General features: G+C 40.1%; 1 protein-coding gene across 6 annotated transcripts in view; it reads left to right on the forward strand.

The window, feature by feature from the left end:
* The window catches only part of MICU3 (Mitochondrial calcium uptake 3), a 49662-nt gene continuing 35854 nt past the window's right edge, over positions 1-13808 (forward strand). For 4 of the 6 annotated variants that reach the window (XM_075290802.1, XM_075290801.1, XM_075290804.1 and 1 more), the window contains exon 1: positions 1-294. In XM_075290802.1, coding sequence (XP_075146917.1) covers positions 61-294 — 234 coding nt within the window. In that variant the 5' untranslated portion in view covers positions 1-60. The remainder of the gene's footprint in view (positions 295-13808) is intronic. The other 2 variants (XM_075290806.1, XM_075290803.1) reach the window with 1 other exon arrangement.

Consider the following 13808-nt stretch of genomic DNA (forward strand, 5'->3'; position numbering starts at 1 on the left):
CTCTCTTTCTCAGTCATTTTTCATACAGGGACGTGTGTCAACACGAATTTATTCGATACAATGAGTGTTTGCAATAGATTAATATTAACAAAATCCAATAATTTAGTGAATATTACCAAAAGTCTTCGACCAGTGCAAAGAAATTTAAGTGGAGTGCGTTATACACCAGAACAACGACGAAATTATGTGAAATATATGCTAATTATTGGCGGATCTGTGACCGCATTCATGTGTGCAAATTTATTCAAGACAAAAACTAACAAGCATGAAGCCTTGAATCTGAAACGTATGAAGGTAAACTTTTTCTAGACTTTCATTAAATTATCAAAGAAATTCGATAACTATTTTACAAATCGACTGGTATTGCAATTGTTATTCTATTATTAAAATTGTATTTTTCCAATTTTTGCCTGAATATGGTATAATTTACGTCTATTTTTAGCATACACACACATTTTACTTGCTTACATTTAGCTGCTCTCTGCATTTTTTGTGTATTTTTTTTTTGCATTGACATAGGTTCCCTCTCTTCTTCCAATCAGCTGGTATTGTTTATGTTTTTTAATAGGGCTGCCAAATTACGTGTATATTGTCATTTTGCAACGCAGGCAAATCAACAGGGTATGAATCGTTGAGTTTTAAATCTGGTAAAATTGTATTTTTTATTTCGATATTTCAGATGTTTTAAAGCATCTATTATCCTTAAGGGATATGATAGTTTATGAAGCATTGACATTAAGGTGGATGTTATCTTCGAGTTTATCCACTAAAATCGAAAATAACTCTGTAAAAACCGAATAAAGTTATAACAATTTTTTAGTTTTATTATAACTTTATGGGAACGATTCAAAGTTTGTAAAAGTTTTTTTTCTTCTCAAAAGAATTATTAAAGAAAAATAGATTTTTCAGCACGCAATGCGAACTTAATACCGGCCTATATAATGGGGATCTGATTTGTCAATGCCGAATGGTTTTCCTCATTTTAATTCCGAACCAGAGGTTGAGAACCTGGCCACAACATTGTGTTTTACGTGAATGAGTGTAAACGATCTATAAACTTTGGACAAAGTCTAATAATATTGATTTGAATGAATACCATCTTGAGCCGATCTAGCCCTTACATTTCATAAGTTTTCGTGGTAGTATAGAATTCACATAGTCACGATAATGTTTCGCGAGTCCTCCTTAATATCATCCATCTGATATAATTCTCGTATTTGACAAAAATCACAAAATCTTCATTATTTAACCGATCATTTTCAAACGTGTACTATGTAACACTGTTGTTACATAGTATAGCATGTGGAGATTCTTAAGTGTGTTCAATCTATCCACTAGGAATCCGGTATGATATAAGTATGCCTCCTATCTGCCATATTTTGACAGCCTTTTTTGTACTCAGTTTTATTCACATTTAGATCAGTGATTCCAATTTGGTGCTTTTAGCACCAAATTTAGTGCTTTTTGGTTTCTAAAAGGCACCAAATTGCCTTTTTGGCGCCTTTTCAAAAAAAGCACCAACTTCGTGCTTTCTGGCATTTTCATTTAGTACTTTTGGTGCTTTTTTCATTTTGAACAGTATTAAGTTTAATTGATACAAAAATTAGGATTAGACTTTCAGGAGCTTAAAAAACACAACATTATTGCCAAATATAGAATTTCATTTTTTTTTTTCATTTTTATTTATTTATATGTTATACTAAGCCTACAAGGCCAATAATTAAAGTAATTGATTGTTATAAAGGTGGTATTGATTATTTTTAATTAATATTGTTAGTGAGGGTATTCTGTAGAAAAGTCTAGCGACAAGTGTTGAATTTTGGAACTTGATAAAGATGTCATTAAAAACGTTTGTATTGTTACGAATTTGATAATTATAGATATAAGTTTATTTAAATTAGTTTCCGTTAATTTAAAATTTAAAATTGTAACGATAAAATTTCGCTATCACTTGTTGGAATCATCTATTCATTTTCTAGTATTTTCCTGAATTTCTTTTATGTTCTTTTGTTTGCTTACCGAAATGTTAGTTCTTACTCTCTCATAGAATAACAACCCCTTTGCTTTGTTATTTTGCTTTCTCATTTCATCTCATTGTCTATTGTCATTGTTGTTGTAGTAATGCGAGCATAAATCTATGTGAGTGTGTATGTGTTTGGCAGCCACCAGACGAATAACTTAATGATCGTAGATCATTCTAGCATTGTCTAAGAATGTTCTGGCGTTGCCAGAATATTGTAGTGCTACCAGAATGTTCTCGTATTGCCACACCGTCATATATAAAAGCGCTCGCATGCTGCTAACGAGTCAGTCTTAATTAAAGCGTCAAACGAATAACTTCAGTGTGAACGAATTGTAAAGTGTGAAGCCATAGTAAATAAATTGTAGATTGTCGTTATTTAAAAGAACTGTGTTTTAATTGTCGGGTAATTAAAAACGCCTAAATATAAAAACGTAACAATTGGTGTCGGAAGTGAAATAACGAAAAAAAAATCTACAATGAAGTTTAATGAGCTTCGTGTGGAAGACTTAAAAAAGGAATTGAGCAAACTGGACCTGCCGACAACAGGCAATAAGGCCCAGCTTCAAAAGCGTCTACTGGAAGAGTTTGAACGGCGTAATATGGACATTGCGACGCATGAGTTTGATTATAAGGAGGACATTGACGAATCAATACTCGTCAATACCAGCAGTGTAGAAAATCCATCTGTGGCTTCAAGTGTTGTGGATTACACCTCAATGCTCAATGTTTTAAGCAAAATGATGGAAGAAAACTCTAGAAAAATCATGGATGAGAATTCTAGAAAAATGGAAGAAAATTCTAGAAAAATGGAAGAAAATTCTAGAAAAATGGAAGAAAATTCTAGAAAAATGGAAGAAAATTCTAGAAAATTGCTGAAAGAAAATGCCCTACAAATGGAAGCAAATTCTAGAAAAATGGAAGAAAATTCTAGAAAATTGGAAGAAAAATTCGACGAAAATTCTAGAATGGTCAACGAAAAATTACAACAAATTTCTGAAGGCATGGAGAAACGTGTGGACCATATAGAAAATCAAATTGTGGAATTGGATAAGAAATTTGTGGTTCACGATGAAAAATTTCTACACCTTGAGAAAAAAATGTCAGAGCTGGAAATTAAAGGTGGTCCAGTGCGCGTCATCGAGGGCTCAAAAATCAAAACTCCTGTTTTCGATGGCTCAACGTCATTTGATGTCTTCAAATTCCAATTCGAAATGGTTGCTTGTAGAAATTTGTGGAATGACGATGATAAAGCAATTGAACTTCTATTGGCATTAAAGGGCAATGCTGCTGATGTGATACAAAGCATTCCCGCTGCTTCTAGAAATAACTATAATGAAGTAATAGCGGCACTTCAACGCAAGTATGGTGGAGAGCACAAGCAGGACATCTTCAGAATGGAATTGAGAGGAAGAATCCAGAAATCGAATGAAACCCTACAAGATTTCGCAACAGAAGTTGAGCGGCTAGTGCTTTTGACAAACCCAGGTGAGAGTCATCCTCTTGTGGACCGCATCAAGATTGAAACCTTCGTCAATGGAATTCGAGACCCAGATATAAAATGTGCAACATATGCGTCACAAAAGGCTACATTCGCTGAAACAGTAACATTCGCACTTGCACAGGAGACTGCGAGATTGCTAGCGCGGCCTCAAATTCACAAGGTACGTAAAGTAGAGACAGAGTGTGATGAATCAAAGTCCGTTATTGAGTCGATAAAAGAGGCCATGAAGCAGGCAATGCAAGAAATGAAGCAAGAGGCAAATAAATCCCGGATCAAATGCTATAACTGTGATAAGCCGGGACATCTAGCTCGAGAATGCAAAGCACGACGCAAACGGTCAAGGTCCACATCACCATCTCCATTAAACAATAGCCATAAGAAGGTGACCCCACAGTCAAGTGAGTCACCTTTAAACTAAATCGAGCTAGTTCAGCGGGGCAAGAGCTGGCTCCCACAGACGATGGCCCCACCATCTCCATAGCAATAGTTCAACAGAAAAATAACAATTTAACTATTGCGGGTGTTATTAATGGCGACAAGCGTACTTTGACGTTGGATACTGGTGCATCAAAGTCTATCATTAGATCTGATTTAGTAAAAGGAAAAGTTACACCACTGATTGGAGTCAAGCTACGCACGGCTACAGGGGAACCCGCAACCGTATATGGAAAGGTCGCCGTAAAATTAACTATTGCTAACAAATCCGTTACTTATGATTTCATTGTGGCCGATATAGTAGACGAAGTTATAATTGGAGCGGATTTCATGATTGCTTTTGGCCTCAATCGGGATATGAAGCGTCGTGTAATGACATGGTGCGATGCCGAAATAACGGTAAACGTGGGATACGACGAGAATACACCTGTCAGACGTTTGACAACGAGCCAGTCAGAGTCTATACCACCGAATGCCGAAGCAATTATATGGGTTTCTATGAATGGAGATTGTGAAGTCGGCCAATTGTGGGTTGTTGAACCAGCAGAAAACAAAAGCAACAACATCTTGATAGCAAATGCCCTGGTAACAACGAACGAAGAGAGACTAATACCAGTTCGTGTCTTGAACATGTCTGACAATCATGAGCAAATTGCAAAATTTTCTGATATTGGAAAATGTACACCAGCCGAGGCAATAGTCAATTTGGAAGGCAACTCATCAAAGACACATGGAGCAGTGAGAAAACATCTAGAAGGGTATTTTGAGACTTGGACACGTCATCTATCGCCGTCAGAGAGAAATAAAGCCAAGCAATTGTTGCGGAAAAACGCCTCTGCTTTTGCTTCTGAAAAGGGAAATCAAGGAAGAACATCTGTAGTGAAACATGAAATTAAAACCGCAGAAGAAAGGCCCATAAAACAGGCACCACGAAGTGTTCCCCTGGCAAAAAGAGACGAAGTTCAAAAGCTCATAAAGGAAATGGCGGAGAGTGGAGTGATCGAGCCATCATCAAGTCCTTGGTGTTCCCCAGTTGTGCTGGTCAAAAAGAAAGATGGAAGTACCCGATTCTGCGTGGACTACAGAAAACTGAATGATGTCACCAAAAAGGACAGTTATCCGCTTCCACGCATTGATGACACATTGGACACACTAGCCGGAACAACATGGTTTTCTACGCTTGATTTGCAGAGTGGATATTGGCAAGTAGAGATCGCCGAGAAAAACAAGGAAAAGACGGCTTTTGGCGTTAATGGCGGTCTCTGGCAATTCAATGTAATGCCGTTCGGGCTCTGCAACGCTCCGGCTACCTTCGAAAGATTGATGGAGCGGGTACTGAAGGGGTTGCACTGGAAGTCGTGCTTGATATACTTGGACGACATCATAGTGATGGGCAAAACATTTGACGAGCACCTTAAGAACTTGAAAGACGTTATCCAGCAATTGTCAGCCGCTGGTCTACGCCTTAACGCAAAGAAATGCTCCCTTTTCCAGCGGGAAGTGAAATACCTGGGTCATCATGTGACTGCAGAGGGCATATCCACCGATGAAGACAAAATCCAAGCTGTCAGAGATTGGCCACGACCCCGAAATCTCCACGAATTAAGAAGTTTCCTTGGGTTATGTACATATTACCGACGATTCGTCCCAAACTTCGCCAGCATCGCCGCTAGTCTCCATAAATTGACGCAAAAAGGTCAGAAGTTCCAGTGGAGCGACGAACAGGAGGATTCATTCCAACATTTAAAAGAACTTTTATGTTCAGCTCCTGTTCTAGCGTATCCTATTCCGGGCGAAAAATTTGTTTTGGATACAGATGCTAGCGCGCATGGTATTGGAGGTGTGCTATCCCAACAGATAGACGGCAAGGAGAAGGTCATCGGATATTTCAGCCGAACGTTGTCCAAGCCCGAAAAGAACTACTGTGTAACGCGACGAGAGCTGCTAGCCGTCATAGAGGGTGTAAAACATTATCATAAATATTTGTATGGACAACACTTCTTGCTCAGGACTGATCACTCAGCTCTACGATGGTTGCTCCAATTCAAGAATCCGGAAGCTCAACTGGCACGTTGGATCGAGAGGCTCCAAAGCTATAATTTCAGTATCGAGCATAGAAAAGGTGGAAAACACGGTAACGCTGACGCTTTGTCACGTCGACCTTGCAGTATAGAATGCAAGCACTGCTCGAAAGCTGAACATAAGGAAGAGATTGTTGATATTCGGCTGTTACACATCGAATCTGGAGTGGACTGGCCAACAGAACAGCGTAAAGATCCCATTTTGAACAAAATTATTTCGGCAAAGGAAGAGAACAAGAAGCCCAGTAAGAAAGACATCGCAGCCGAAAGTCCACTTATGAAATCATACTGGGCTCAATGGGATAGTTTAGTTCTAGTCAATGGATCCCTGCAACGTAAATGGGAAAGCGAAGATGGCAAGAGCAGCCGAAATTTGATCATCGTTCCAGATTCCAAAATAAGAGACGTTTTGGCGGAGTTCCATAATGGTCCCAGTGGAGGTCATCTGGGAATAACCAAAACCGCCGAGAAAGTGAAGCAACGATTCTACTGGGTTGGATGCCAGAAATCAATTGCTGAATGGGTAGCCAATTGCGAGAAGTGCATGAAGGCGAAAGGTCCAACAAGGAAAAGTCGAGGTCCTATGCAAGAATATAGACCAGGAGCCCCGTTTGAAAGAATAGCAATGGACGTGGCAGGCCCTTTCCCAGTAAGTGATTCTGGAAACCGTTATGTCCTTGTGGTCATGGATTACTTCAGCAAATGGCCGGAGGTGTATGCAATTCCAAACCAAGAGGCAAAAACGATTGTGGATGTGGTCAACAAAAACTGGATATGTCGCTACGGTGTGCCGTCCGAGATTCACTCAGACCAGGGAAGAAATTTTGAATCGGCCATATTCAAAGAGATGTGTGAATCCCTTGGTATCAAGAAAACGAGGACTACGCCATTACATCCACAATCCGATGGCATGGTAGAAAGGTTTAATCGCACTCTGGAGGAACATCTTCGAAAAGTAGTGGACAACGGCCAGAGGGACTGGGACGAGCATATACCAAAGTTTTTGCTGTCGTATAGATCTGCCATTCATGATTCCACCTCTCGAACACCTGCCAATGTTCTATTCGGAACTGAGTTGAAGTTGCCTGGTGATCTGATATTCGGTGCTAAACCTAATGAGCTCGCCATGGAAGAAAACAGAAACGACATCCCAAACACTTTCGGTGAAGTTCACGAATCAGTGCGCAACAAAATAAAAATGGTCAGCAACAGAATGAAGGCGAGATACGATCGTGCTGTAAATACTGAGGGCTTCCAAGAAGAAGAATTGGTTCTGCTATTTAACCCGCAACGAAAGAAAGGATTGTGTCCTAAACTGCAAACACAGTGGGAAGGCCCATACAAGGTCATCAAGAAGATCAATGATGTTGTATACCGGATTCAGAAGGACGACAGCCCTAGATCAAAGATGAAAGTTGTACATCTGGAACGATTGGCTCCTTACGGAACAGGTTCTGTGCCTGTTCGGGACGAACAGGCTTAAGCGGGAGGCAGTGTTACGAATTTGATAATTATAGATATAAGTTTATTTAAATTAGTTTCCGTTAATTTAAAATTTAAAATTGTAACGATAAAATTTCGCTATCACTTGTTGGAATCATCTATTCATTTTCTAGTATTTTCCTGAATTTCTTTTATGTTCTTTTGTTTGCTTACCGAAATGTTAGTTCTTACTCTCTCATAGAATAACAACCCCTTTGCTTTGTTATTTTGCTTTCTCATTTCATCTCATTGTCTATTGTCATTGTTGTTGTAGTAATGCGAGCATAAATCTATGTGAGTGTGTATGTGTTTGGCAGCCACCAGACGAATAACTTAATGATCGTAGATCATTCTAGCATTGTCTAAGAATGTTCTGGCGTTGCCAGAATATTGTAGTGCTACCAGAATGTTCTCGTATTGCCACACCGTCATATATAAAAGCGCTCGCATGCTGCTAACGAGTCAGTCTTAATTAAAGCGTCAAACGAATAACTTCAGTGTGAACGAATTGTAAAGTGTGAAGCCATAGTAAATAAATTGTAGATTGTCGTTATTTAAAAGAACTGTGTTTTAATTGTCGGGTAATTAAAAACGCCTAAATATAAAAACGTAACAGTATTAAATTCACAAAAGCACGCACAACTGAAATAAGCAATAGACTCCTTCCATATATTAATATTTTGAAAGTTGAAAGACATTACTGATCATTCTGAATTGGATGAAAGCATTAAAACTGATCAAGGTGTATACTTGAATAGCGGTTCATAACTTCATAAAAAATTACAATTTCAATACATAAACGGTCTATAATACATCTTCGATTTTTTTTTTAGTAGAGCATTTAATTTTCGATTTTGGTTGGAAGTGGTATGTTAGAACTTATAATATATTTTTGGTGCTTTTTGGCCTTGGGGAGTTTGCATTCTTGATTTGGATTCTTTTCAAATTTTGTACAACGTTTTCCATTGTGACAGCATTTATGTATCCATCCTCTATCAATGGCACAAAAATGGGTTTGTAATTGTATATAGCTCCCACATAAACCGATCCCAAATGTTGTCTCCTTATTCTTATTATTATTGTATCCATCGTGGTTCAATGGTTAACATTGTATACAATGGGTCCTGGGTTCAATACCACCAACAAATTTTTCGATGGTGGTTCATCCCATCTCAGTAATGCGGGATATGTTACTAAGCTATACAATGTGTACATACCGCCGGTTGGTAGCTGTGCTCCAGGTTATAGCCCAAACATTGAGTGGTTGTTGAGCGGGCATAACCGATTGGTTCTAGGAGATTTTAATGCCCACCATGAACTTTGACATTCTCTCCTGGGTAATGACCAGAGGGGCATAGCTTTGGCAGAGCAGATAGACGACTCCACATTTTGCACGGTGAACGAAGAGGCCCCCACGAGAATTATGGGTGACTGCAGCAGTTCGCCAGATTTATCGTTAGCATCGCCTGGTCTGATAAATGACGTCTCCTGGCAACCCGTGATTTCATTGGGTTCGGACCACCTCCCCATAATTCTCACCATCAACCGACCCTCCGATTTCATAACCTCTGACCGCCGGACGTTTATTAATCAAAAGAAAGCCAACTGGGAAGGCTTCAGAGAATACACCGATCGCCGCTTCAGTGAGCTCCCGTCCCCCTCACATGTTCATGTTGCCCAGAGGGAGTTCCGGGACATCATCAACGCAGCAGCCGCTCGCTTCATACCCGCTGGTCGAATTGCCCAAGTGAGGCCCAACTTCCCAGCCGAAGCGGCGGGACTCGCAGACGAGCGTGATGAACGCCGTCGTGCTGACCCTGCTGATCCTGGAATCAGAGAACTAAATCTAGATATTAGTAAGATAGTCGACGAGCACAAGCGGAACACTTGGTTAGAGCACCTGAAGCAATGTAACTTAGGAACAGGAACTGGTAAATTGTGGTCAACAGTTAAAGCCCTCTCGAACCCCTCCACAAGGGATGATGGGATTTCAGTCACATTTGGCGACGTGACTGTGACTGATCCGAAGAGGTGCGCCAAATACTTCAACCGACAGTTTGTCGAGCATCCCGAGAGTGATAGAGCGAAAAGGAGAGCCACCCGTCGTGTACGTGGTCTCCGAGCCGATGACACACCACAATTTACTGCAGCCGAAGTTACCAATGTCATCAACAGCGCGAAACCATCTAAGGCGCTGGGCCCTGACGGAATTTCAATGATAATGCTGAAGCATCTGGGAATACTGGGAGTTGAGTACCTGACCAGACTCCTCAATTTGTCTTTGGAATCACACATTATACCCGATGTCTGGAAAATGGGAAGGGTGATTCCACTACTGAAACCGGGCAAAGATTCGAGCTAAGGTGAATCGTACAGACCGATATCCCTTCTTTCCCCGGTAGCCAAGACACTTGAGGCATTACTCCTCCCCAGCCTTGTGGAGAATTTTCCAGCTGCCCACCATCAACATGGATTCCGTAAGGTACATAGTACGACAACAGCCTTACATGCCATTTCGACACATATTAATAAGGGACTTAACCAGCCCAGGCCGTGTCATAGGACGGTCCTCGTGGCGCTTGACCTATCGAAAGCATTCGATACGGTCAACCATGCCACATTATTTGAGGACATCGAGAATACGTCCCTACCGACAGGGGCGAAGCGTTGGGTGCTGAATTATATGTGTGGACGCCAGTCGTACGTGGAATTCAGGGACAGAAAGTCAAGACCGCGTAGAGTTAAACAGGGAGTTCCCCAAGGTGGGGTGATATCTCCGGCACTGTTTAACCTCTACATGTCCTCGATTCCACCCCCTCCTGACGGCGTCGAGATTGTATCATATGCGGATGACGTACAATCTTGGCATCTGGGCCCAATGTTGATGACATTTGCGATCGGTTGAACGTCTACATAGCTAATCTTACCAGTTATTTCACTGCGAGAAACTTGAGGATATCCCCCACCAAATCCTCAGCCACACTATTTACTACATGGACGGCAGAAGTGCGCAGGCAGTTGAATATCAGAGTCGATGGAGTAATAATTCCGACCACAAATTACCCCAAGATTCTTGGGGTCACATTCGACAGCCTTTTTAGGTCATCTGCCCATGCCACTGCAATTTGTAATAAGCTCCGTGGTAGAAACAAGGTCCTCAAGTCACTTGCCGGCAGTACTTGGGGTGCGGACAAAGAAACCTTGTTAGCTACCTATAAGGCAATTGGCCGGTCAGTGGTAAACTATGCAGCGCCAGTGTGGACAACGCAGACTAGTGATACGCAGTGGAATAACATACAAACCTGCCAGAACGCTGCTCTTTGAACTGCGACTGGGTGTCTCCGCAGCACACCCCTGGATCACCTTTATGTGGAGACAAAGATCATCCCTGTGCGAAGACACAACTACATGTTGTCAAAGCAGTATCTCCTGGGTTGTTATCGCAGTAATCATCCAAACCACCATCTTATGGATACACAACCACCACCCAGGAACGTAAGGGTTGATATACATAATCTAGAGCGCGAGATCCAGCGCTATAAAAGAGAGCCTCTAGATCAAACAGCGTACCAGGCAGGTTTGAACAGGATTCATGAGGATACTGTAGCTGAAGCGGTGAGAAGCTACAAGGTTAATCCTGTTCTTGGAGTCCGACCACCGCCCATAGCACCGGAGGAAAGAGACCTCTCACGGCAGTTTTGGCCCAATTAAGATCAGGCAAGTGCAGCCGCCTCAATTCCTACTTATCGGTGATTGATAGCAGCGTAGCTGACGTTTGTCCAATTTGCAACCAAGGGCCACACGACACGCGTCATCTTTTCTCTTGCCCAGCCAAACCAACTCGACTTACCACCAGATCACTCTGGACACACCCCACCTTAGTCGCAGAGTTCCTTGATCTGCCAACAAGCTGATGTACCTACCGTATAACATGAAATGGATGAGATCACAATAAACTGTTACAACAACAACAACTAAGTGTTTCAAAGCTTCACCAAGTGATTTATCGACGTAGTATGAATCCTCCTTCAGAATCGTACATCACTCAGTTTAAAGTTGGCGCACAAAAACATTACCTTTTAAGCACATTCAAGGATGTTCTGTTCGTTGTTTTTCACTTCCGACCAAAAATGTTTCTGTACCATTATTATATAGATTAATCTTAACTTTATTGAGAGATTGTGTGCTAGTATAGGTTTAAAGTTACTTTCAATCCAATTTTACTGAATTGTACTAAATTCTATCAATTGTTTGTCCTTAAGGGTATTGGTTAATTAAATAATAAAAAAATAAATACATTCAAAATTGGACATGTAAATATCGCAAAAAGAAAAAAATACAATGAATAAATTTAAAATTCAAGGTATTCTGTTATAGTGCTAAGGTACCCATGTTCAATTCACGATCGGAGCGAAAAATAAACTTTTCAATTTGTAAAATTTAAATAGAAACTAAATTAAATTATAATAACAAAATATATGAAAATAAAAAGGCATAACTTCTGAAAAAATAGCGAGGGTGCGTAAGGAGAGACTTCCCATCTACATAGACGAGACTGATAACGATGAATACGATGATACAGATACTCTAAAGATATCAAGGTATATCAATTAAGATAGGGTGTAATTGAATTTGAATAATGTGTGTATTCTAAAGGTATCAATTAAGCGTGTACATGATTCATACCATTAACGAATATATGCATATGAGAAAGTTCTGTGCTCCGCATGAGTTCAGTTTTGATTAAAAGTAATGACTAGTTTTAAGTTTCAAGACGACCAGGAGTTGGAGCCCTTTCCTGATTCTCTTAATGATTTTTCCTTCCGTTGCGTTTACGAAGATGAGGTTCATAACGCGTTGCGTAAAGTTAGGTCAAACTCATTAGGTGTGGATGGAATTCCGATGTATTTTATTAAATTAGTATTTCCCTATGTTTCTTCTTACATTTTGGATTTATTTAACATGGTTTTTACCAGATCTGCCTTTCTTTTGGCTTGGAAGACTGGACGAGTAGTCCCAATTCCTAAGGGTAGCCATATTCGAGAACCTGAAGATCTTAGGCCTATTACTATTGTGCGCGCTCTTTCGAAAGTATTCGAGAACCTTATGAAAGATCAGATTTTGAAATCTACTGTTTGAAGATATATGAGTTGCAACATGCTTCCGTGTCAATCGTTCTACGACTTCTTCTTCAACTTACTGATACGATTCGTGACAATGTTAATAGTGATAAACCCAATGTGCTGGTTTCAGTTGACCTTTCTAAGACATTCAATTCTGTCAACAAATTGTTGGGGTTCTCAGTCTGGAGTACTTCCCCTCTATTCTGGTGTCCCTCAGGGTTCCGTATTAGGGTCCATTTTGTTCCTTCTGTATGTTAATGATCTAGCTCGGATGGTAAACTCACCTAAGTGTCATGCAAACGTCGTATTTGAATTGATAGGAGAACTATGATCGAATGTCGCTACATCAAAAGTATGTCTATCTTTGAAAGTCCAAAAGTCTACTTATACAAATTTTGACAATAGGCATTTGCAAAAGTATAAAGATAGAGAATCGATTGTTTTTGTAATTTAGAAGAAAAAACTAGACTTCGTCATGTTTAAAAAATCGTAACGTCGAAATTTTGATTCTCATTACAATCTCTAGTACCTGGCATTCCATCAAAACACAGATTATACATTTATGTGCCAAATTTATCTGTACACAATTCATGATAAAATATGGCCGACACTGATTTTTCCAAAGCAAATTGGGAAGCTCTGTTATAGAATATGATGCCAATTCGTAGAAAAGGAATTGGTTCTCCTTTGTTTTCTCCCCTCTTCATAAATCATATTCGCGTTTCCAAACTAGTTCCAAAATGATCTTTCTAGGTCTTCCATCCCGAAGCCTCGATGAAGGCAAGTACATCCTTCAGATTACAGTTCCGTACGTCGTTAATATCCTCAAAGAATATTGTCAGACACCATCTACAAATATCAGACACCAGACACCATCTACAAATATCAGACACCATCTACAAATATCATAAGTCATTAAGCCAATCCTTACGTAGTTTTTTCCAAGTGTATTATGTCCTATTATGATGACTATTAGTGGTCTCAAATCCTCTCTATGTGTCGCCATCAAAAAATCAGAGTTCTTACTACTCTTGCCGTCCCATATTAATTTGATTTGCTCGCAGTCCGCACAGAAATCCCAATGTCCTCTCCACAAATCATTGTATTTGACAGCCTTGATGAAGGCAAGTATATCCTTCAGATTACAGTTCCGTACGCCAGTA

This window comes from Haematobia irritans, chromosome 1 (genome assembly GCF_050003625.1).
Source record: "Haematobia irritans isolate KBUSLIRL chromosome 1, ASM5000362v1, whole genome shotgun sequence".
In the NCBI taxonomy this organism is placed as follows: Eukaryota; Metazoa; Arthropoda; class Insecta; order Diptera; family Muscidae; genus Haematobia; species Haematobia irritans.